Source organism: Excalfactoria chinensis, chromosome 3 (assembly GCF_039878825.1).
Source record: "Excalfactoria chinensis isolate bCotChi1 chromosome 3, bCotChi1.hap2, whole genome shotgun sequence".
Classification (NCBI taxonomy): domain Eukaryota; kingdom Metazoa; phylum Chordata; class Aves; order Galliformes; family Phasianidae; genus Excalfactoria; species Excalfactoria chinensis.
This window is the reverse complement of record NC_092827.1, coordinates 45,917,992-45,942,890: the sequence shown is the minus strand read 5'-3', so window position 1 is coordinate 45,942,890 and position 24,899 is coordinate 45,917,992. Positions and strand designations below refer to the sequence as shown.

General features: G+C 41.7%; 1 protein-coding gene across 1 annotated transcript in view; it reads left to right on the top strand.

Moving 5' to 3' along the window:
• Window positions 1-611: 611 nt before the first annotated feature.
• MAN1A1 (mannosidase alpha class 1A member 1) overlaps window positions 612-24,899 on the top strand; it is a 148,136-nt gene continuing 123,848 nt past the window's right edge. Inside the window, exon 1 of the mRNA XM_072332956.1 lies at window positions 612-1,339. Coding sequence (XP_072189057.1) covers window positions 749-1,339 — 591 coding nt within the window. The 5' untranslated portion in view covers window positions 612-748. The remainder of the gene's footprint in view (window positions 1,340-24,899) is intronic.

The window sequence follows — 24,899 nt, the reverse complement described above, 5'->3', positions numbered from 1 at the left end:
CACAAAGTAATGTGTTGGCATCGGAACTTCTGAGAACAGATCTTGCTGTTTTCCCCGAGATAAAGCGGTTTGCTCGTAGAGGAAGCACTGCAATCAGATCAGCGGGGCTGACCTGCTGTCACAGTGTGGGTGGGCTCCCAAGAGTTGGAGATAACAGTGTGTGCCACCCAGCATGTTCCTCCGCGTTTCCCCGCGTCTCTCTTTCCCGCCGTTCGTTTTTAGTAAGAAAACACATCTCGCCCTCTAAGAGGCAACGGTAGAACACCCAGTCCCGCTCTGCTCCCCGCGTGCGGACTCGAGTGCCTTCGTGCGCACGGTCGGTACCGACCGGCCCAACAGCCGGCAGCCCGACCCCGCCACTCGCGGGTCCGGCGGGGCGTGGCGGCCCGGGGCGGGAGTGGCTGGAGGGCGGGTGCGGCACGGCCCCGCCCCACCGCCGCTATTGGCCCGGCTGCGGCCCCGCCCCGCCCCGCCCCGCCTCCGGCCGCCCGGCAGTTGTTCCGCGCGGGCGGAGCGGGAGCGGCACCCGCGGCGGCAGCGGCGCGGTGGAGGCATGGGCCGGAGCTGACAGCGCCCGCCCCGCACACGCCGAGCGTCTGCCGTGCGGGGAGGGGAAAAGTTGACCCGGCGGCCGCTCGGGAAACTTTCTGTCCGCCGTCTGCGGAGCGGAGCCGTCCGGTGACGGTCGGGTCGCGTGGCGTCGCTCCGCTCCGCTCGCAGCGGGGCGCGCTGAGACGGCGGGGGGGCCATGCCCGCCGCCAGCCTGCTTCCGCTCTTCGGTAGCGCGGCGGGGCCGGGCGCGCTGGGCGGTCCGGCGGGCGGCGGCGCGAGCGGCGGGGGCAGGAAGGCGGCGGGCCCCGGCGCGTTCCGGCTGACGGAGAAGTTCGTGCTGCTGCTGGTGTTCAGCGCCTTCATCACCCTCTGCTTCGGGGCCATCTTCTTCCTGCCCGACTCCTCCAAGCTGCTCAGCGGCGTCTTCTTCCACTCGGCCGCCCTGCAGCCCCCGCCGCCGCCGCCCGGTTTCCAGCCCCGCGCCCCGCCGCAGCCCGGTGCCGGCCCGGCGATGCCGGAGGAGGCGGGCGGGGCGGGCAGCTTGGAGCGGATCCGCGCGGACCACGAGCGGGCCCTGCGCGAGGCCAAGGAGACGCTGCAGAAGCTGCCCGAGGAGATCCGCAGGGACATCCGCCAGGACAAGGAGAAACTTCTGCAGGACGCCCGCGGCAGGAAGGAGGCGGCCGCCGCCGGGCTGCCCCAGCGCCCGTTCCAGCAGCCCGTGGGCGCCGTGGGACGAGAGCCCGCCGACCCCGCCGTGCGACAGCGGAGGGACAAGATCAAAGAGGTGGGTGGTGGCGGACCCGAGCCGGGCAACAGGTCCTGCCCGGCCGCCTCCTTCTCCTCTTCCCCTGTGTCACAGCGCCGAGACCCCGAGGAAACGCGCACCCGGGCTGGGAGCGGGGAGCCGGCGGGCAGGGCGGCTCGGAGCGTCTGTCCCGCACCGCAGGCGGAGTGCGGTCCGCTTGGTTATAGCGGTACGGCGTCGAGTAGTGTGTGGTGGGCGCTGATTCCCCCCCTTCGCCGCCCCGAAGCGCCTTGCCTGAGCTATGCGTAGGTAGGGCTGCCGCAAGCCAGGGGCTCGGTAGGGTCTTTCCCATAGAATATGGGTTTTTCTCTGTAATTCAACTTAATAGCATCACTGACGCTTTTGCTTATCAGTTTGACAGTTTCAGCCGCCTCCTGGGGTTACGGTTTATGAATTAATAAGTAGTGTGTGTTTCCCGTTCTGCGGTGATGAAGATGAGATAGGGAGTGAGGCTGTAATAACCGAGTGTCTCTGTGCTGGTGAAATACCATCAGCCTGTTTTTTTGGTTTTGTTTTATGATGTGTTCTTACAAAGCCATCGGAAAAGTGGGCATTTACACTACACAGAACTCTCAGATCTCATACCGTGCTCTGAGCATCAATGAAACTGTTGTAGCGAACTGTGCAGGTCATAGGCAGAAGCAGATTCGGAGAAGGGAAACTCTCCTGAGTGAATAATACAGAGCACAACTTGAAGTGTGCAGAGCCCGTGTTCTCCTGTCTGCAGCCTCACAGCCTCCTTCAGGCACACAGAGCAATTAAAAGTACCAACAAACAGTTCCCTGTTATCTGGAATTGCCTTGTAAAAAAGGTTAGCAATGGCGTACCGAGGCTCCAGAACCTGTGCACGACATTTGTTGTACAGCAGAGTTCAACACGTAAGCAGGATGAAGGAGATAATACTGAGAGATACTGCTGATTTTACAGGGTTAGCACTGTGCCAACTTCTTCAGTGATGTGCTTGTGTGCATCTATCTGCATGCTTGTGCATATGAGAGGTAAATGTATCTATACAAACCCCAGAACCCCATCCTTATTTCTTTCTTCCCTCCCATCCTGTTCCTCTTATTTTTCCTGACTTCCACCTGGGAAGCCCTGACAGCAGTGGAACCCCCAGACCAGATGTTTGGCAGCTGTAAGCACAGGAAATGATGGCAGAGACTGCTCGTAGTTCCCAGGTCTTTATTCTTTCCTTTCTTTCTGAGTGTAATTCCTTAATACTGTGTTGTTTGGGGAAGTTTTTTCCTCCCTGTTTAGTAGGCTAACTTCACGTTTACTTAATTGCTCTGTCTTACTGTACCTTAACCAGTTTAACTTTATTTTTTTCATTTAAGAGAATACTTTTTTTCCCTGACCTTAAAGCAACATTTCCTATTCTATATTGTTTCACATGCTGGTCTTTCTGATGCTCTTCCCCCTGTTTTTCCAAGCTCTTGTCCACTTCTTTGTGTCAAGCTGGAATTCCAGTCTGCAGGCTTCTTAGGTATAGTTTTATATTGTAACTTTCAAGAATGTGAACTACGCCCTAAGAGAAACAGTGGAAATCACCGGTTACAGCGCGGCCGTTGCGTGCTGGGATTGTAGACTGGGGAAGACATTGAAATAAATGTTGAACTTTATCCAGTACCAGCAAAAATGGTTTCCAGCCACAAAACAATAAAATAAAATGAATTGTGTAATATTTCTTAATGAGGATTTAATATAGAAATGTTAACCTCTTTTATCTGTGGCATACTTTTTTGAGTTAAAAAACAAAACAGAAAAACAACTGAACTTTATTTAGTATTGAAACCAACATAGTATGGCAGATAGCTAGAAAAATTACTAAGTTGCTACAAGCTTATCAAGTAAGTCAAGCACTGGTAAAGGCAGTGAAGCAGATAACTCGTGTTGCTGCTGTTGCACTTTGCCCTTGTGGTAAGGGGACGAAAGCCTCAGCCCAGGGCACTGATGCCCGCAGTGGTGCTCCTCTGGTTTCTCTTCTGATTATGAGTTACAAGCAGGCACTGAGGGAGGCTCTGGTAGCACTGCCTGTCCAGTGCTTCCTGTTGTAAAACTGTTGTCAGCTGCTTGTGGCTGCTGGATTCTGTACTGGCTGAGTTGATGCTGCCTGCGCTGTGCACCTCCCATCAGGCTGTGTGTTTGAGGGAGGTTTGTGCAAGGAATCACAGCTGCCCTCAGGCATGTCAGTAAGGTTGTGTTTTGTTTGCAATAACTGTCCAGGCAGTTTCCCTGTTACTTGGAGCAGGGTATGGGTACCAGGTACTCCTCACACTGCTCTCTTCTGGTGTCCTGATAAGAGCTCTGGGCTTTGAATGAGGAGTCTGTAGTTTCTACTCCTGTTTCGCCACCTGCTGAATGGAGAGGCAGCCTCTGCTTTGAGTAGGTAGTCCCTGTTGGTGAGAAAGCAAACTGACATTTGTTCAGTCTGTGCTGTTGTCACTATTGGCTGTGGCTGGATGTCAGAAGTAACTGGGAGAAAAACATCGGGAAAGACTTTAAAGTACATAGACTGTTTGGGAAAGGTGATGTGAACAAAAGTGGTGGTAAGGAGAATATAGAAATTGCGGGGATGGGCTATGAAAGCAGGAGAAGTCTGTTTCAATTAGGGAAACCTGACTTTGAATCTTCTCCAAGTTTCATTACTCTCTATCTTCTAGGAGTGGGAAAGGGAGGGGGAAAGCAATTGAATTACCTAGGTGTTAGGTAAATAACAAAAATGGAACTCTTTTTATTTCAGAGAAAAGAAATAGAAAGCAATGAATGAGCTAGCTCAGGTACAAGTACCAGTACAACCCCATTAGTGTAGTGCTTTGCTCTGACTAATCCTACAGAGCAGAAAGCTATTGGTGGGGCATGGCAGCAATGCAGTACTCTGGTCCTGCAGAGGATAGCTAGCTCAGAGCCTGCGTGTTATTGTATGATGCTGCTCAGACATAAGCCTTCAGGATAGTGATGGGAAACAGGAGCATGAGGTCTGTAGTGCCATGACCTTGCAGTCCCTTGCAGTGCTCCCAGTGCTCACACAACTCGGAGCTATTGCAGTCACCTAGGAGAAGACCTGGAGAGGAGAAGTGTATTCCCTGATCCTATGGTTCTTGTGCTGTTCTTTGAGACAGCACAGCAGTCACAAGGTATGAGAACAGACTAAGCAACTGAAGATTACTTCATGCTGTCTTCCTGTAAAGAGCTGATTTGGAGTTGAGTTGGCCATGTGAGCTCAGTTTCCAAAATCCTAAATATTTTTATTTTTATTTTTATTTTTTGTGGTGGCTTTTAGTCTTAACAGTGTTGCAGGGAAGTTCAGGAATATCTGGAGGAAGAAAAGCTTGTGAACATGGACATAAAAGGCTAATCAGAGATCTAATATGCACTTGACATAGCAGCGCTGCCTCTTATCAGGACTTTCTGGTTGTGAGGGGGAGTGATGGTGAAGTTGCAGGGATGCTTATGTTGGGGAGCTTCTCCTGCGTATTTTCAGCTCTCTGGCTGGTGATGCTTGGGGAGAGTGATGTATGTGCTGGGAGATGTTTTCCTTTTACTGATTTTTCATTTATTTATTTATTTATTTATTAATGAGACAAGGTGAGTTTACTAATACTTGCTGTCAAAAGAGGTGGAGAATCTCTTCTGATCACTTACTCTCACCTTCTGTCTCCTTTGCATGACTCATTGGAGCCTTCTGGAAGCTGCTTCAGCTCACTGCACTAACAGAGAAGTGAAAGAGAAGGAAAGCTGAACAGTTTTCTGCCAAGTTGAAGGCTTTCTTGAAGGGTCCACTCAGCAGTAGATTGGGCTGAGGGAATGGAATGGTGCTAGGTGGGTGAGGGAGGCATGTAGCCTCCCTGAAGTCTTAGGACACTGGCTTCCCCATTGCATTTGAATTTGCAATGTGGCATTTGCAGAGGAGAGCACTTTGAGACAGGCAGAAGTGCTGCATGTTGGGAGGTTGTTTCCTCTCGACCCTTTTTCTCGGAACAGAAAAAGGGAAAAGAAAGAAAGGAGCAGTAATTACAGAACCCCTGGTTCCTGCAGAGTACAATTCTCTCTGCTTTCACTGTGAGGAAGTTGTGGAAACTTCCCTGGGCCAAGGGGAAAGGGTTAAACTGCTGTATGCAAGTACGGAGATATTTGGGTTTCAAACACATAGAGCCCCATTGCCTGGTGGTACAGATCCTTATGTATTCATGAGAATGCAGTGGAAGGAAGAGAATCTGTGTGCAATGAGTAATCAGGTAGTGATTCCTGGCAATATGTTGATGATGCAGCTCACTTCTGAACTTTTCTTCAGCTACTCTGACTTTAATGCAGGCATCTTGCAACTGTCATTTAGTTTCTCAAAGGAGTTTAAAATGTATCTTAGCTTTTTTATTTGTATTTTTTACCCCAAAGTTTTATTTTTCTACCTGCAGACTTCAGTATTTTTGTATCTGCTAGTTCTTTTTGAGAGTTCTACTGTGCATTCCTTCTGGACGAATACTAGTTCTTGCATTTATTAATTGATAGTGGTTTTATACAAGACAACAAGAAAGTGAGTTAAATGCCTGAATACAGGGAATGCCATATGATGTGTAGCTACCTTTTACTTCTAAGGTAAGGGCATCCTCTGGTGCTCAAAGGCATTTTCTCAGTGTTTGCTGGGAATTCTGTGCTCTTGTGGGACGTGGATGTTACAACATCTAAAATGCAACAAAACAGTGAACTTAATAGCAGGCATAGGAGTAATATCACTAGAAGATGCAGAGCAGCTACTGATGAGTTACTAAGGACATGGGTCAGTGACTGTTCAGCAGTGTCTGCTGCCAGTGGTGGCTTTTGTTTGTTTGTTTTAGGAGTATCAGTTATGAGGAGGAGGAATGTTTTGGTGTGCATGCTTGACTGGAATAGGATCTTTACTTTGTGTTTTCCATCCTTGCATCTTTCGGTGAGCTGACTCAGACAAATGTTTACTTTTCTTATGTTCCACCTTGGTCTGCATTCTCTGCAGTATATTAACAAGACTTTTGAGTGTTCCGTGGATTGAATGGGTACCGAGTCCTTAGAATTGTGGGGAAAATGAAAAGACTTTAAATGTTCATGGAAAACATCTGGCTTTCAAAAATAAAAAAATAAAAAAATAAAAAAAATCCAGCACATGATTAATTCTTTAGCTGAAAACCATGTGCATGTCTTATGCAAAGGCAAAACCTAAAATCCAGACACACAAGAGTCTTCATGAAAACTAAATAAGGTGATGAAAAGGGGCGAGGTAAAGCTTAAAATGGAATGTCTCCTGTATTTTGGCAAAAGTTATATTCCCATGGTGATAATTTTGTATTTAACATTAGTGTAGCAGCCTATGGCAGTGATTTAGTATAGAGAAATGGAGTAAATCATAATGTTGGTGAGTACAACTGCTTAAGGCTGTAATTCTGTGCTGTGGGCAAACCGAAGCAGAAAAACTCCACCTGTTTATTAGAATCTACTATAAAGGCTGAAAAATGTCTATTTCATTCAAGCAGAAAAATGCTAAGAGTGGTAGACAGTCAGGCTTCGATAGCTTCTTTGAATGTTAATGAAAGCACAGATCTATGAAAAGAAGATCACGGAGAGACAGCGCTTCTTGTAATTAACTTCATTATGCAGGCACTTGTAAGACTGCTGGACAGATACCTTTTCTTATAGCTATCTGAAATACAGTGCAGTAAAAACACTTCAGTGTCTTCACTTTTTCTGGTTTTGTTTTTGTTTTGTTTTGTTGTTTTTTTTTTTTCTTTTATTTCCCCTCCTGGTTTTGAGAAGCCAGCATAGTGAATTCCTGTGGTTTTCATCTCAAATAAAATGTAGTTCCTTTATCTGCCCATTAAATAGTAAATGTGTCTTACTAACTTACTTGGCTGAATAAGAGTCTAATACTTTGGGAAAGTATTCATTGTTTGATTCACTGTTTGCTGCTGTATAATGTTACAGACCTTCTCAGGCAATAAACTGCAGCTGGAGATAGTACAGTGATGCTAAAACATTCTGCTTTCTAGTAAGTAACTCCGTTGTACAGAGGTATCTCTGCACATGTTCTAGACACACTGTTTTAAAGGGTTCTGTAGATTATTTTAAAGTTATTATTAGAAATGACCTTGTAAAGCAAAGAAAACAATTGTTTAGGTGGGCCTAGGTGATAAATAATATGGGAAGTGTACCAGGTAGTATGTATACTACTTCCTTTTTTTGTCTGAAAACCTCCTTTATCCTAGAAACGTGGCATGTGATAAAAGACGTGTGCACACTAAGAAGAATCTGTCTTCCTATTTTCCATCACTTCCTTTAACCAAGCTTGCAAGTCTGCCATGAAAATATAATTGTCGAGTAATAAAGCGCATGCTTCCTTGCCTGATACAGATTAAGTGAGACCTTGCACAGAACTGTGGTTAATCCCTTCTTGCAACAGCAACTGGGCAACCTGGCTGCCAAGCAGGGAAGCTTGTGTGGCAGGACCCAGAGGGGTCTGGGCCTGGTGCAGATGGTGTGGTGGGGGGGATGGGTGGTGCGCAGGGCCAGGCCCCAGCTCAGTTCTTTGCCTCTGAACCCAAGGGCTGTGCTTTGTTCTTGGCTTTGCTGCATGCTGGGCTGCCTTTTCTCTTGTTTACGCTGTGGGTTTGCACCTGGATTATGGAGTCAGGCCCAGGGCTGCAGGTGTGGGCAGCTGTAGTTTGTTGTGATGTGCTTGGGTTGCTGGCTGTGGGCATTGCGAACAACACCTGAAATCAAATGCTCTGGTCTGACTCTGTTCTGAAAGGAAGTAAGTAGGGAAGTAAAACCCCAGGTTTGCCTTTCTTGCATCTTGTTATCACCACTTTGAACTCTGTGGTAACCTAGAAATGCTCACATGAAATAATGCGGCAATTGGCTGTAACTCTACGCAGTAAACTGGTTGGATTTTATAGCTGGTGTTTATGAAGATAAAGGTGTTGCTCATTCTGATGCCTCTAATTTTAAAAGCTTTTGTAGCAGATTGGATGAGCATGTAACCTGCTGTTACGTTCGCGCAACTGTTAGACTTTCACAGCCCTTGTGGGAACACTGAGATATGTAGTCTTTTAAGAAAAGGTAACTACAAGTGTAAAATCTACTTTCATTTGTCCTCCCACACTCTCTTGGAAAATATATGTACCTTGGCTTTGAAATTGCTTAGAAATAAAGGGAGTGAATGAAAATCTGACTTGTAAGATACTTGGATCCTTTTTTTTAATGCAGGTATCTAATAAGGTAGGAAAAAACATGTAGATGGGGAGAGAAGATAGGCAATATTGAGCAAAGGACCAAAATGATGCTGTGCCAGAAAGAGCTGGTGGCTGTGCTGCTGCATCCAGCTGTTACAAGACCTCCTGTGTGTTCTTCAAAAATTCTTTCAGAAGAATCAACCTTTTTTTTTTCTGTGATGCTGGGCAGAAAACAGGAATAGAAATTTCAATGTAAAAGCATACAGCACTGCAGTTCTCTTGTGAAGGTATATATTGGTGGCACTTGCGTTACAAGCAGTGATGTGTATGTCATCTGTGTTCCATAAGAAAAAAGCAGAAAATAAAGTACATCTGATATTTTCTAACAGAATTTAACATCACCTGACTTGTGTAGAGGTGAACTTATTGCTTGGCAATGTAAAACTTTTTCTAATTCAAAGTCTGTGCTTTTAAAACATAGCAATAAAATAGTGTTCGATCAGTGTGGATTGCTTCTTTAATTAGTATTCAGACCACTGCAGGGCCTTTTTTTTTTTTTTTTTTTTTTTTTAAGTATCTGCATGTTTTTCTTTTACTTGCTTCACTGCATAATAAACATCTATGTGCCTTTTGAAATTTCTTTTGTTCGGGGACTGCTTTCTTCCAAGGAAATAGGAAATAGCTCGTGTAAAAGAATACCAAGCTTAAAAAAAGAACAAACCAACATTTTGCTTTCAAAATGTTGCACTCAGGGAGATAGTAATTTTAGTATTCCCTGATATGCACACACAGATGCAGACTCAGTCTTTAACTCCACTGTCAGTTTTCTCACTGCCTTTGAGCACTGACATCTGTTGGTGCACTGAATGGTGATACTGATAAAGCTGTGCCTGCTTTGCTGTCTGTAGGGAAATGTGCTGCTTGTTACTGTGGTTATAGTTCTCCACCCATCTGTGATTCTGAGAACTGCACTTCAAGTTGTGTATCAGACCTAGACAGTAATACTAAATGCTTTAAGCTGAAACTTGAAGAAGAGGAATAGATGTTAATAACGTGGTGGATTGACACCCCCTCGCCCCATCCTGCAACAGAAAACATGATTACTGTTTATAGAGTAGGAGATTTATAGCAGTTACATGTTTGAAAAGTTGTAATATTTCAAGGCTGTGTATTGCTTTTTGCATTCTGGTGAGACCTTCTGAAGAGCCACCACGGGGGGGGGGGGGGGGGGGAACCCAAACCTGCTATGTAATGACAAGCTGTAAGTTGTCTGATAGCTTTATGTCTCACTCTGTAAAGCTCTGGGGTAAGCATGGTGCTGAACCTGAACTGACTCTAGAAATGTGTGTGATATTGTCAAGGGCTGAAGTGATATCACAGATCAGGAAGGGCATTTCAAAAAATGACCTTTCTAAAGAAAAGCCCTTAAGCTTTTCCATGCAGTATTTTTTTTAAATTCATTGTATTTGGACAGAGAAAGGAATTTATTTGCATCTCTTTCCTTGTGTGTCTTACAGTACAGCTGAATATTTCATGCAATTGGTAAATGATAAATTCTCATTGGTAACTGAGGATGTTTTTTGTTGGCTTAAATAAACACATTTAATAAATACAGATTTATTTTTATTTACAAATTGTCAGCTCTGTTGGAAAAAAAAAATACACACATGCTGCAAGCAGAATCCAAATCAATAACCAGTTTTTCATAAGTTACCTTATGAATCTAAACCTTGCAGACAGTAGATGGTCTGTGAGAAAGTTTTCAGCCTTCATGGAGTCCGTGGTCTAATGCAGCCTGATGATGTGAAGTCATTCTGAAGGCACTGTTGGTCTGAATTTGTATGTGCTGTGTTTTTTGTCCTTTTTCCCAGCCTTCTTCTTACTGTATAATATTGTCACTGAGAGATTCAGACTTTCTGCTGGACTTCTGGTGGCCTCTGGTCATTGTCTTGAAGAACTGACTTCAAAAGTGAATCAGGTTGCTCAGAATTGAAGTCAGGTTTAGAAAACCTCTGAGGAGGGAGATTCTTAAGCCACTCTGGACAAACATATTCCCAGGTTTGCAGACTCTCTTTATTTTGGTATCAAGTTAGAATATCATTTTCTTCTTAACTGCTCCATCCCTAACTTCATCTTCGCTTACATACCCGTCTCTCCCTGATAAACTCTTTGCAACTAGGAATATAGTAAAGATCAGAGGCAAAACAAACAAACAACAACAACAACAACAAAAAAAAAAAAACAACAGCATTATTGCTTAAGCCTTTTCATGTCCTTTGTTGCTAGTTTTTACAGCCTGTTGAGAAGCAAGTCCATTTTGTTTGGTCCTTTTGTTGATGTTTCTTGTAGAGGCACTTCTTGTTCCGTAGCCATTTCCAGCTGAGCTTTGGCAACCTTCAACACTGCTGTAGGGCAGCCCCTGCCTGATCCTCCTTCTTGGGCTTCCCTGGGTTTTTGGGTTCACCTGGGTGCTCCACATCCAGCCTGGATTATTTCTTTGGCCTCAGTGACCTCCTGCAAAGAAACATTGTGCTCGGAGATCACTGAGGTCTCCTGGGTACCCCTGCCCTACAGGGATCTCTCCCATGAGGTCCTGCAGATCAAGTCCCTGGACAAGTCATAGAAGATAGAATCATAGAATCACAAGGTTGGAAGGGACCTACAAGATCATCTAATCCAGCCATCCTCCCATTACCATAGCTACAGCAAACCACTAAACCATATCTTGGAGCTCCTCATCCATATGCCTCTTGAATGCTGCCAGGGACGGCGACTCCACCACCTCCCTGGGTAGCCATTCCAGTGCCTGACTACTCTCTGAGAGAAAAAGTTTTTCCTTATGTCTAATCTAAACCTCTTCTGGTACAACTTGCGACCATTTCTTCGGGTCCTCTATGTTGCCTGGGAAAAGAGACCAAGCCCCTCCTCATCATAACCTCCCTTCAGGAAGTTGTAGAGTTATTGAGCTTGTTCCACGAAAGCCCAGGGCCTTTTTAATTTGCCTTTCTCAGCTTTTTCACGATCTTAAACTCTTCTTAGCATTTAAGTAGATGTATGGTTTAGGCATTTATCTTACATGCATAAATTGTTTTGAAGAGAGCTATTATTGTAGGAGGTGGGGCAGCAAGGGAAATGACACGTGGCCTTTTCTAACTCCTTTGCATCTGTGCTGCAGAGATGAAACTTGGGATGTGAAAGCTAATATAGCACAAGTACAAAGCTGTCAAGTTTGAAATTTATATTGTGACTGAAAATTATATCATTGAATTAAATTTAAAGTGGAGTTCTGGTTGGTTTCTTTGTAAATGCTTAAGTAACTCCTATTTGCTAATTTTAAAAACTTGTTTTTTAATTATTTTTTCATCTATTTCATCTGACTTACTGTATGGTTTACAGTAGACCTTGTAAATATTTTTACAATAGGGTTAGATTATTGCAGTACACTACCAATTCATGGGAGTCCAACTTTTTGGTATTAGATATTTTATCATTTTTGATATCACAAGAAGTTTGGCTCTCCAGAAGGTTGGTTTTGAAAATTAAGTCCTTCTTCATGTTTCCTTGTCCTCAGTGTCCATATTCACCGGTCATTTCTGAAAGCATATGTTTTCCAGCATCATAGTACACAAGCATCCCTTCAGTTTGACATGACTGTTATGACTTAGTGATGTGGGAGGTAAAGCTTATTCCAGCAATACCAGTGAATATGTAACCTCCCTTTTGCTTTAGCTCAGTTATCCCTTGTTATGGGATCACTCCAATATGGGTTATGTATGGTGTTCACCCATGACTTTTGCAAGCAAAAATAGGAAAAAGTAGCCATAAAACCAGTATCACTACTTGAGATGGAAACTAAGGAGGTTTGAGGAGAGTAACTCTGAGTTTTGGAAAACAGTCAAACTTTTTTAGCTTCGATCAGATTTCTTATTTCTCATCTTAATTTTCTGCATTGCCTGTGGATGGTGGTTTCATTTCATCAAGAACTATTTTGAATCTATTAGGCAATCCAAAGCTTGACCAGCAGTTGCGTCTTCACTTCTGCATTTCTTTATGCGTTCTTTGAAGAAAAAGTTCAGCATGTGATTTTCCTAAGGAAAGCAGGTCCTGGAGTGGAAGCTAGCCAAGTCATACTACTTGGGTCTCTTGAATGTGAAAAGAATTTTTAGGTGGGCAGTCTTCTGATCTGGCCACTGGAGAGAGGAGAAAAAAAAAAAAAAAGAAAAAAGAAAAAAGAAAAAGCAACCAGAAGCATTTTGTTAGCTATAGACTCGACCGTGAGAAGTTAGAAGGATGCTAATATTGCTCAGTTGTTTTAAACACACAGTAGTACGCTGTATGATGTTTTATGTGTTCATTTCAGAGTGACTTTATAATAGCTACCTGGTGTGCTAATTACCTATGACTACATTCTGTGAAGAAGATACGGTGTGGATGTTTTATTCTCTTTTGTTTGTACACAGTATTTTTGTGATGCCTGTTTTATTCTTTGTTTACAGTGGGGAACCTTTTCTACTTTAGATTCGTGCTGTTTGAAAACTGCAGTTTTTTGTTTGTTTTCTGAGGAAGGAACAAAGCCAGCAGCTGATGCCAAAGACAGATCTCAAAAAAAGCTTTAGTAGTCCTTTTTGTCTGTTTGAACACGTCAGAGCAAATAAATGAGGATGGGATCTGATACCTTAAAGTCAAATATATCTAATGTCTGTTTTACAGGCCACACCTCATCTCCACACAGGGAGAAAAGGAAATAAAAAAATCTTGAGAACTTCATGGCTGGTTTTACTGCACTTTCACCAGCAATGATTCCCTTGTATTTAGAACTTGATGTTGCCGTTAGTCCTCTGCTACGTGGGGACCTTCAGCTGTAAAATGAGCTGCCTTATCAGAAAATAGTTTATTCATAATTTCCCTTTGATATTCTAGCTGTACTTTAATATCCAGTTTCAAATATGCTGTTTACAGAAAACATCCTGGGAGGCACTGGAAGTACTATAATCAAAACAACTGGAAATTTGTTCTCTTTTCTACCACTCCTTCTAAATCCTCAAGAGCAAAACAAGAACAACAACAACAACAAAACCCTCCACCCCCAGTGACCACTATCCAAATTTCAACTTCCTTAAAATAGTCGTGACTTCATCTAACCTACTTAAGTTCTCCAAAGTTGAAGGAGAGAGTCTTGGTGGGCTATGTGATGGGGTAAGCAACAGAAGAAGTATGTGGTAATGTGCTGTACATATATTCTTTTATTTGCTTTATAACTTGGATAAAAGCCAGGCTAACTAAACTGTAGTGCACTTTGTATTATGTGTAAAAATGGTACACTGTTTGAACAAATTGATTGCAATAGTTTTCTCCTTGGACGGATACTGGTGGACATACATGGGATCACCAGCCGATCCTTCCAACTGGGGCAGGGATTTAAGTTCTCCCAGTGTATTTAATTTAAGGATACCTGTGGCTGATGGCTGGCCTTTCACCTGTTTACTTATGACATTCCAATGTCTCTTTCCCTACTTAGAATGGAAAGGGATGGAAATTTTGGACATTACAACGGATGAGTGCTTCTTTTCTTTATGACCGTATCTGTCAGCTTCAAATAAGGCAAATGATACTCTCTGGGGGCTGCCATTTTCTTCTAGAAGGAAAAAAGCCGTAAGCAGCTTTGGTTAAAATCAATGAGAAAACCACCAGACTGCAAATATTAAACAAGTTTTTCAGGGTATGTGTTTTGGATGACTGTAATTTTTGAACTTGGGTTTAGTTAGTGCTGTCAGGAAACTTCAAACGCAGATGTGATTCTGATGTGCTGCCCCTCACAGACCATTCTTTTTCCACTCTGCTTGACAGCCCCTTGCTTTTAGTTTGCAGTCAGATTACAGCACTTGCTTGCACCAGCAGGCATTATTGACTTTTAGAAGTAAGTGTATGTTTGATGTTGACTTTGAAACTTCCTTAAAAATGTTAAATACTTGCTCGGTATTATACTTCGAGAGCTTCTTGCTGTGATTTCTAGTTTTTGCCTATTATCAAGTAGCAGCAGCATCATATCATAGGGTAGTCGTAGGAATTGAATTCATTGCTGTGTTTCTGGCTTTCAGTCATCAAACACAGGCACTGATATGAGATGAGCCTACTTGCTTTAGTCAAATCTGCTGTGCTAGGACACGTAAAAGGACTGGACTAAAAGCTGATTTCTCTTCAAAGAAATGACAACCTTAAAAGGATATGGGCTATTATTATTGAGTACAAGCAGAATACGAGGAAATGAGTCTGTTCTGCTCAGTGAGATAGGACAATGCTGGAGCTGGTGTATTTGTTTTTGTGACTGATAGGTGAGATGGTAAGATTTCTCTGTAAACATCCACATCAGCAATTTATTATCTTCCTTATCTGCTATAGGTAAATTTTTAACTTTCAGTTAACCATGTCAGCTGAAGGTTGTAAATAGGCTTAACCTGATACGGTTGTAACTACCTACAAGTCTGTTTTGCCACTAGCTGTTAAGAGCTGATACTGTGGCTGCAAAATCACTCTTAGCACACTGTGTTGGACACATTGTTGAGGTTTTGGTTTTGGAGCTCGGTGGTTGTTCAACAAAATGTATCATCCCCTCAGTGAGAGACTGAATGTTACTTTAGATGTCTCAGAGAACTGTTGCATTTATTTATTTATCTTTATTTTGAGTGCTGCTTCAAAACAATAGCTTTCTACTTAAACGTTCTGTCAAGTCTGAATCTTCTGGCCACACAACATCCTGTGTTTTGACTACTATTTTAGAAGGCAGTACGCTCGTTAGAATGAGTTCCACTTCCTTAGTACAGAGAACCACCCTAATTGTTCAGAGAAGTCAAATTCTGACACGCGTTTTTTTTGCACTAGTCCTCAGCTCATATTTCAAATACCTGCTGGTCTGCTATACAGATCAGATAAGTGTATGAAAAAGGTAGAAGCAGAAGTCAGTGAACTCTTAAAATGTCTCCTACACTCTGTCTGTAGTGGGCAGTAGGGTGCTTGGGTTCTAAACAAGTACCAGACGTTTTAAATTTTTATATATGTACATATACATATACATATACATACATACATATATATATGTATGTATGTATGTATATATGTGTGTGTGTATATATATACAGATTCTCTGAAATGGTATATGTATACGTATGCCAAGGAGATAGTGCTGTGCTCAAATTTAAGAGCGGTGAGGTACTTTAAGGTATTCTGAAATAGCTCACAGGAACATGCCCCAAATTGAGGGCGAATTATTAAAATGAACTTGGATGTGCTGGAACACGTCTCCAGGTTGCCTCTATATGACTGCACAGTCAAATGAAAAACAAAATCTAAATTACAAGGATGCAGAGGCTAATGGGACCTCATTTCTGTGCTTAACAGAAAATAACTTGGAAACTAGGATGTATTGTGTTAAACTGTAAAGAAGTGATGTTGAGACCTTCCAAAGTGTCCTGTTTTAAAAACTAATAATAACAGTTACTATTTAAGTCATGGTGTGCAGGTGAACTAAGTATGGGCAGTCATCTGTGCATGTGGAAAATATAAGTCAAGGTTTTACAAAAGTGAGCAGACAATAGATTTGTGAGTGTGTTAGGATTTTTTGTGTGTTGTGATTTTTTTTTGCGTGGCCATTATGGAATGGAAGTCTAAGTTTATGAAACTAGAAACCAGGGTATGTTTTCTGTGTTAGTCTTCTGTACAACACCAGGGAGTGTTTCAAATAAATGAAATGCTTTGAATTCTTATAGCAGATTGAAACATTTCACTCTTTTATTTGAAAATGTATTATTAAAACAACTACTTCTTCTGTTTTCATTTTCGAAGGGAGAATTTATGAAAGAGTAAGTTCTGGAAATGAAACATTGCAGTTTTGAGAACACTGTTAGAAGCTGTTTGAATAGCTTGTATGTTCAAGTCCTCTCTGCTCAAAAAGAAAGATTCTCCTAGAGAAATGTAACATGAGAAGGATTGAAACCTCTGTTGTCCTGAGCTGTCATCACGGAGGCACACTAGTTTAATGTGCTCAGTGTTATATTTGAATCTTTAAAAGTTAAAAGCTTTGGCTTTCTGTAATTTGATTCTGAGATCAGTAAGTTCATGGGGATGGTGAGATCATAGGCAGCCAACCTGCACATCTGTAGGAGTAAAGGCATGCTGGTCATGCATACAGTGTAGGACTGGATGCTATGATAACATAGCTATTTTATGTAAGTTTTTAAGGAATGGATCTTAGAGAGCATTTTGGAGAGCATGATTGCTTCCCCATTTTAAAATGCAGGAACTAAAGTAGATTAAAGCATTCTTGCTCCTTCTGATACAAAAATAGTAGATAATTAGAAGTAAGCTAATTTACACATCTCTGATAGTCTATTTTCCAGTACAGAAATCATTGCCAAAATGCCTAATAAAAGTTTATATATAAATGTTTCAAAATTATTGGACTAAATAGATTTAGAATTATCCAGGAAAGTAACGTAATTGGGAGAAAAAGATAATAATATAAAAAAGTTTTAAGTGCATTTTATTTGAGACTATTCTGATAAATATTCCTACCTATCCAATACAGAATACATCAAATGAAACCGATAGGTGACAAAATCAGAATAAGCCTGTTGTTAACATGCTGTGTTGTCAAGCTGTAGAGCCCTTTCTCTGGGATGCTGTCAACATCAAGAATTTACAGTTAAGAGAACAGTTGGGTAATTCCATGAACGAAGACTCTTGGGGATTGTTAATCATACAGACATCCCATCTGGCCCAGAGTGTCCCAAACTCTCAATTTCTAAAGACTGATAGTACTGATAAGAAGTATTTTGATTCGCTTGTCCTGTTCTTAAACTTTTGTTAGGGACAGGAAGCTGTGGTAGATAAGCCATTCAGAGCCATCTAGTGGTTTTGGGGGGAGGGGGATGGGGACAGGGATCTTTGTTGCATGGTTTCTACTCAGAGAAATCTCTTGTGATTTCTCTCTCAAAAATAGAAGTCACTGTAGGTAGACTCTGGAACTATTGCCTAATGGCACAAAGAGCATTCTTAACTGTCCTAATTAAATTACATTAGTGTTACTCAAAAGTAAGTGAGCTAAAAGTACAGGGGGCCTGTTCTGTCCTGCATGTTGCTTGGACATCAGAAGGTTCCCTCACTAGCAGATGGAAGATCAGCTGGGTTCCCTCTCACTGTATATGAGTTGGATCGAGGATCAGTGAGACCAACAGCAGATTTCATTTCCCCTTCAGAGGGCACAGGGGTGTTTGGAGGGGCTGTTTACCCCCAAGCAGCCCCAAACACATGGATTGTTTGTTCTTGCATTTCCTTCTCTCATTTTTCCCTTTCTATGTTCTTTCCATCAACTATCCTCACTGCTTCCCAAGTAAACAGCTTAACCCTGTTTCCCTTTCCACACTGACCTTAGTTTTGTTGACTTTATAATTCATTTGATGATACAGTTGTCTTGGTAAATTCTGTTAAGCTGCTGCTCCCTGTTATCTATAGAGCTTGCCCCTTTTTTATGCTGTTATCTCATTAGTGGTGCCATAGGACAGGGCAAGCCATCTGTGTATGTACTGCTGCTCCTCCTCTGTTATCTGCAGCATCTTGCACTTGTTCCTGTTATCTTGTCAGAAGAACCATGAGATTGGGTGGGACCTCTGCTCACCAGCCTGATATACAGGAAGTTTTTTTAGTTTATAACTTTGTTTTATTCCGGAATAATGTAGTTTACATATACCTCAATGTTTACAATAGGAACACCCTAGCAATATTAATAATGAGTCTTTATATCCGAACAATCTCGACTGTTTGCACTGGAGGTGAGGGGACCCAGTGTCTGGAAAGAGACAGACTTGCAAGAATCAAACCCAGAGCTATACAGAGAACACCTGTGAAGGAAAGAAGGGAAAAGATCTAGGGAAGAAATGTGAGACCAAAAGAATATTTACTTGTTTTCCAAAAATGCTTCACCCAAAATTGTATCTCCAGAATTTACAAAATTTGCTCACAGGCAGCCAGTAAACCAGAAATGAAAATTGACAGGACCTGTCAAGCAGAGTGCTAGGGAAGCTCAGCTCTGTGCCTGCTCTGTTCCTCACCCATCAGCCTGCCTAGAAGGGACTTGTCAAATCCAGTAAAAGAAGCAAGTGAAATTGATGTGTTTAGGGTGTTTTATTGTTAGTGGTTGTTTTGTTTTACAGAGGGGTAAAGGGCAGCTGCTTTTTAAACATGGACAGTTGGATTTTTGACAGAGAACTTCTCAACCAGCTGTAGTCTACCAGACGTAACTCAGTGACTTAACATAGGTCAAGTTCCTTTTTGGGAAATTACCATAATAGTTTAGGTATTTTGTTTCTGCTTTTGCTAAAATACTAAATATTTTCATTTCCTTTGAGTTACTTGAAATAAAATGTGGAGTCAAGAGAACTGATCTGAGAGACTTCATACCTTCCTGCAAAAAAAAGAAAGGGAAGGGAAGGGAAAGGAAAGAAGACAAACTCTGCTCATGTTTCTCTTTTCTCTTGAGGGTTTGTTAATGGATGGCTTCCTGTTCCCCCTGTTTCCTGCTTAGGAAAGGCAGAACTCTCACATAGGTGTCTGAGTGGTTGAATTATGGAGGAGTAGCCTCTGTCTTCTGTATCTGTGGTACTTCATGTATTTGTGTAATGAACCATATATACTCAGAAACAAGTAAGTTTAGATGGCAATGCAAAGCTAGAACTTGTGCCTGTTAGGGAATGAGTCCCTGCTTGGTGGGCTGGAAGCTGTATACCCCTGCTAAAGTTACAGCGTGTGGAAGTTGTCACAGTATTAGCTGTGCTACAGATAGCCATCAAATGGCAATGTTACAAGAAGGGCAGATGGGAATTATTCTCTATTTGTGCTGTGAATGCTATAATCCATTTGGAGTAATTTTTGTTAAGAACCGAGCAACTGTAATATGAAATCTCATTTTCCTCTCTCTTTTAGCAGTGATTCCAGAATGTTTGCTTTTTCAGTAACAAACTAAATGTTTGTGTGTTTCAGCTTCTTTTCCCTTGCACAAAAGTAGTCAGGAGGAGCCTCTGCTGTCTGAATGCTTTTACTTTGTTCTTATTCTCTTTTTGTCCTTTTACAAATAAGTACAGCTAATTTTTCAGACTTTCCATTGAGGAAAATATTTCTGTGTCTCTTATTTGAATTCTGTTTCCTCTGTATTCTTTGCTGCCAGGTGGTGATTAGAACAGAATACTGGTAGTCTTGCTTGGTGTTAATTGCACATCAGTTTTATATTTTCCCATTCATTTCCTTGTTCAGCTGCACCAGATTTCTTCTGCCTGTCATGAAAGCATGAACACAGACATTCTCCATAAGCCTATGACAGCTCTTATCAAATCCATGTACATCTGAAGAAATATTAACAGTACTATAATTTCCTATCTCTGTTAGAAAGGCTTCTTGTGGGGGTACAATTGGAAATGTAAGGAAAACATTGTGTGAGGCATTAATATGCTATTTGTAGCATTGAAAGAGATGCTATCTAGAGATTAAATTACTTCTAGTACCTAAATGCAGATATATATGCATTTTTAAGGTCATTTTTAAACCGTAGCTCTCTATAAAAGGCATCATTGCCTATATATACCTTTTTGTGTGTTACTTCCAAGATGTTTAACTCCAGCTTAAACTGTGGGAATTATTTGTAGGTCGCTCTGAAAGTAATGGCTGCTATTTATTTCCATGAAAACTACAATAGCTACAAGACCGTAATAACACTTTTTGATAGAGCAAATTCTCAGCTACAAAACATTGTTTTTCAACATAGTCACCACCATTAGGTATGCATTTTTTTTCCAGTGCAGAACAAGAACCTGCAGGTCATGCTCATAAAAATGTGCGCCAGTTGAGGTGGCCCACTGTTACCACTGCTGAAATGTACCAACAGCTGCCTGACTGTACTCACACCCACTGTTTAGTCTCCATAAATGTTCAGCAAGCATCGATGAATGAATGCTGTTGTTTTTTTTTTCCAGATGGAGGAAACCAGTGACACACTTTTGCTTGATACAAACTTCCATTCTGTCAGACTGGCCCTTTACTGCCATCTGTCATGCAACAACGAAATGCAGTGAAATACTGTTGGAAAGCTTCAGCTCTTACTGCCATGCCACCACCATCCTCCTCTGATATTGTGGGCAACATAATGAAGTAGGAGGCATTACTTTCAGAGCAGCCCTCGTAGATAACAGTTGGGCACGTGACCAAGCATCTTATTACTTTTTTTGCAGATGACTGTGTGTGAACTGGAATGCCAAGTTAACTTACAAGTCTAGTGAGGATTATGTGGACACGAATAACGTGGTACAGGAATTAAGCAAAAAGGTTAAGATCTGAGCGTTGTGTCTTTTGAGAACTTCATTGGCACTGGTTGTGTCAGGATCTACAGTCCAGATAATTACATAGATGTTGTAAGAAGAAGATAACAGTTATGTTTGCAATATCAATTTCAGATGCTAAGGTAGAACCGCTAAAGATGAAGAACTGATACTCATTTTTTGTTATGGTGGCTCTTTCACTGTTGCTACAGAGAGCAACTACTAATTTACAGAAATGAATTTTCACCTCAGAAAAATTATTTCCATGCAGACCAAGTTTTCTAGAAATAATAGAGGGCTGCAAATATAAATATATCTTAAAATAATTTACTCCTGACTTCAAATGCATCTCTGGGTGAGTTGTTTGATCAGTCCTAAATAAAAAAGTAGATACAAACATGAAATGGGCAGCAATCATAATTTCATACATGACACTGTATTTTCATCATATTTTGCAGAGTTCTGACTATTGCAATTATTCCTGAATCTTTCTATACTAAGACAGTAAGTAGATAGTAGCAGTAAGTAGCTCTTAACTTGCTGTCTGAAATGAGCTGACAGTGTTTTGCATAGCTGAAGCAGTTTTTGCAATATAGAAAAAAACCTTGAAATATTTCTGATGGCTTGGAAAAATCTTTAACAACTCATAATTCTCCTCTGGTATATTTTAAACAGCCAAAATCTTGGACTGGAGTGAGAGTTGCATACTTGTTGACAGAAACAACCATTGAAAGGCTTGGCTCGGAGAGGGCCTCAAAACCTATCCAGCTCCAACCCCCTGCCATGGGCAGGGCTGCCACCCACCAGATGTGGCTGCCCTGGGCCCCATCCAGTCTGGCCTTGGAAACCTCCAGTGATGGGGCGCACATTTCTCTGGAAGCAACGTATTCCAGTGCCTCACTGTCCCCTAAGTGAAAAATTGCCCTCTTTACATTTAGGCTGCTCCCCAGCCGTTGTCAGGGATTGTGGATTTTGCATTTCTCTCTGCTGTGCATCAAGAAATTCCTTCTAGCCTGTTTCTGAAGCCTGTCTTAGTCTCAGAATGGCAGTTCTGACACTCCCAGGTGGGGTATCCATCTGCCTCCTTCCACCTGATGTCACCTGCAAGCTTGGTAAGAGTGCCACACCCTTCAGGTCATCAAGATGCTTAGAAAATAATTTTAAGAAGTAAGGTATTAATATTGTCTGTTTGACCTCTATATGTTTTTCAGCTGTTGAGAAACACTTGAATCCTTTTGCTCTAATTTCAGGCTATTGGGTCACAGATACTTCTCTGAATATCATGGTAATGATGCAGATTTAGCCCCTGATCCATGCTGCAACTGGGTCCTGGATTAATCTGTGTAAATACTTTTCTGTGAGTTGGTACTCTGACTTCAGTTTACCATAGTCGGTTTACCAAGTCATATTTTCAGTTTTACCATAGTCACAGCAGTAAAACTGAGAGGGCTGCAATTTCTTTAATAAGGTGCAGGAGAGGGGAACAGAAGGGAAGGACCAATTTGGTGCAGGGGGAGAGGAGAAATTACAGCTGAGAGTTGTGCATGGATGAAAATTTTATATAGACTGTTCTGGTCTGGCCTCTTGTCATGAGCTGCTGGTTTGAGGAATGGGCAAAGTGGTGATAACTGGTGGTTTGGAAAGCTCAGTGCCCCACACTTCAAAAATACTAAAGAATGTGTGAAAACAAAAAATGCAATTAAGGAAAAGAATGCACTTAGAAAATACATCTGAAATTTAGTTTTCTGTGTCAGACTGGATTCCTATTGCACCTACAGCTTTTTACTAGTAAGGATACACCCTTCTGCCTCCTAATTTCTGAAGCGTGCTCTGGTAGAGATACAGGATTGTGGAATGAATGTAGACTTTTTCTACTGAGGGGAAGAAACTGCTGTTGGGTTCTTGGTAGGATTTTTGTTTGCTTGTTTCTTTTTTGAATAGCATCCTAGAAATTCAGACTGGGGGCAGGAAGGAGAAGGAATAAAGTGAGGTACTGAGTGATTTGGACTGCATTCTTTCAGGCAGCTAAAGGAGCCCAGCTCAGTTTTTCTGATAAATGGTTAGCATCAATTGCAAGAAAAGGTGATAATCTTACAGCCTTAAGACAAGAGAAAGTTGTAGAAAGGTACAGGGGAGAAGTCCATCCCCAGCTAGTTGAGATAAGAGTGTCGGCATGATATGTGCCACCTGCACAGGTTCATCACTGATGTGACATGTTAAGAAAGATCACAGGCAATTGTCAGTGAATTTGTGCAGGAGCTTCAGCAATCTTAGTGCCCACTGATATGCAATAATATGCAACTGTATAAAGTTCTTTGTACTAAAGAGGAAGAAAAATAATAAACAGGTTTTTCAAAAACATTTTCCTTCCTTTTCATTATTTCAGTCATGCTGAAGTGGTGACTTGAGTCACCTTGGTATTCATCACTTCGTATGGATGCACTGTGCACTGAGCTTATTTTTTTTGTTTGCTTTACTCCTGCTGAGATTGGGAATTTCAGTAGCAGCATGGCTGATTAGTGCCAGGTACCTACACACGTGTAGGAGATGCAGTCTCAACTATGAATAATTCATAATTTAATTAGAAGCAAACCTTATCAAATAGCAGTTTAAAGAACAGCAGGAAGAATAGAGGAAAACAAAAGCGTGGTTGTATCATGCAGTTGAGGGAGCCTCCTTTTTTACCCTGTTCAGCTCAGGATTTCTTGGAAACTACAAGAAGTCATAAGTAGCCTAGGAAAGGAAGATGACACTAAGTGGGATGAGTTACCGTATAACAGTGTTCTTCATTGGAGAAGTATTTCCACAGATTGCTTCCCTTTTTTCCCCTGTTTCTCTTTTATAACATTAGTCAAATTATGCATAAACTTCAGAGGCTGATACATATTCTGCATAAGATCAAAGAAGCATAAGGTTTTTGTACAATTCTAGAATGCTTCTCTAAGTGAAAATCAGTTTTTTTCCACGCTATTGTCAGTAATGAACAATGACTTCAGTTCTTGCACATTATGATGTGATATGTTTCTCTTTTAATGGATGTTTCACTAGCGGAAAAGGTATATGTGATTATACTTAAAAATGAATCATCAGTGGAAAAAAAAAACCCAACAGCATAAAATGACACCAACATTGGAGCCATCACTATTTTGTCCATCATGAAGTTTAAATAAATTAATCCAAACTGCTGAAATAGTAGATTTTTTATGAAGAAACAGCATCCAGCATTTACACTAGTAATGCAGAAGTAATTTTTCTGTCCATCTGACTTTGCCATTAGGTTTCGAAGATGATGTACCTTTGGAGAAGTACAGTAGTCTTGGGTGACAAGCTCTAAGCTTCAATTTTTTTTTTCTGAAATCTTGGTAACAGTTGCTGAATTGTAAGATAGGGGCTGTATGGAATTTATTTCCATATTACTTAGAATGCTCTTTTGTTGATTTTCTTCCTGTATATCTACACAGATGTCAGTGGAATCTGTAGCTGTCTGAAAATAGAGCGTCTTCAACATAATGTCAGCTGTGTTAAATTTCATAGTGCTATACTTTAATACTACATCTGCATTTCTTTTTTTTTCCTACTGATTTAGTTACTGAGAATGTGCCATTGGTTCCCCCACTAATAATTGTGAGTTGGCTGTCAGAGCAATTTGACAGCTGCCTTGATTCTTTCATCAAATATCTGCTTTCAGGAAAAACTCTTAAAATGCCTACAGCATGCACTGAAATCCAGGCTTATTTGGATCTTCCTCCCCCCCATACACACCTTCTGAGTGTATCATTCAAATCCCTCAGTTTTAAAAGGAAATGAAGACTTCTTTCATATGTTTTTTGCTTGGTATACATCAGGCAAAAGAAAGCTGAAGTTGAGTGAATTAAACCAAAATTGAGCTAGAAGCAATCTGCTTGTCCTGCTTTGGTTGGTTTAAGGTGGAATAAATACTACTATAATGGACATGCATGACTACAAGACAAGGTTTTGACCCAC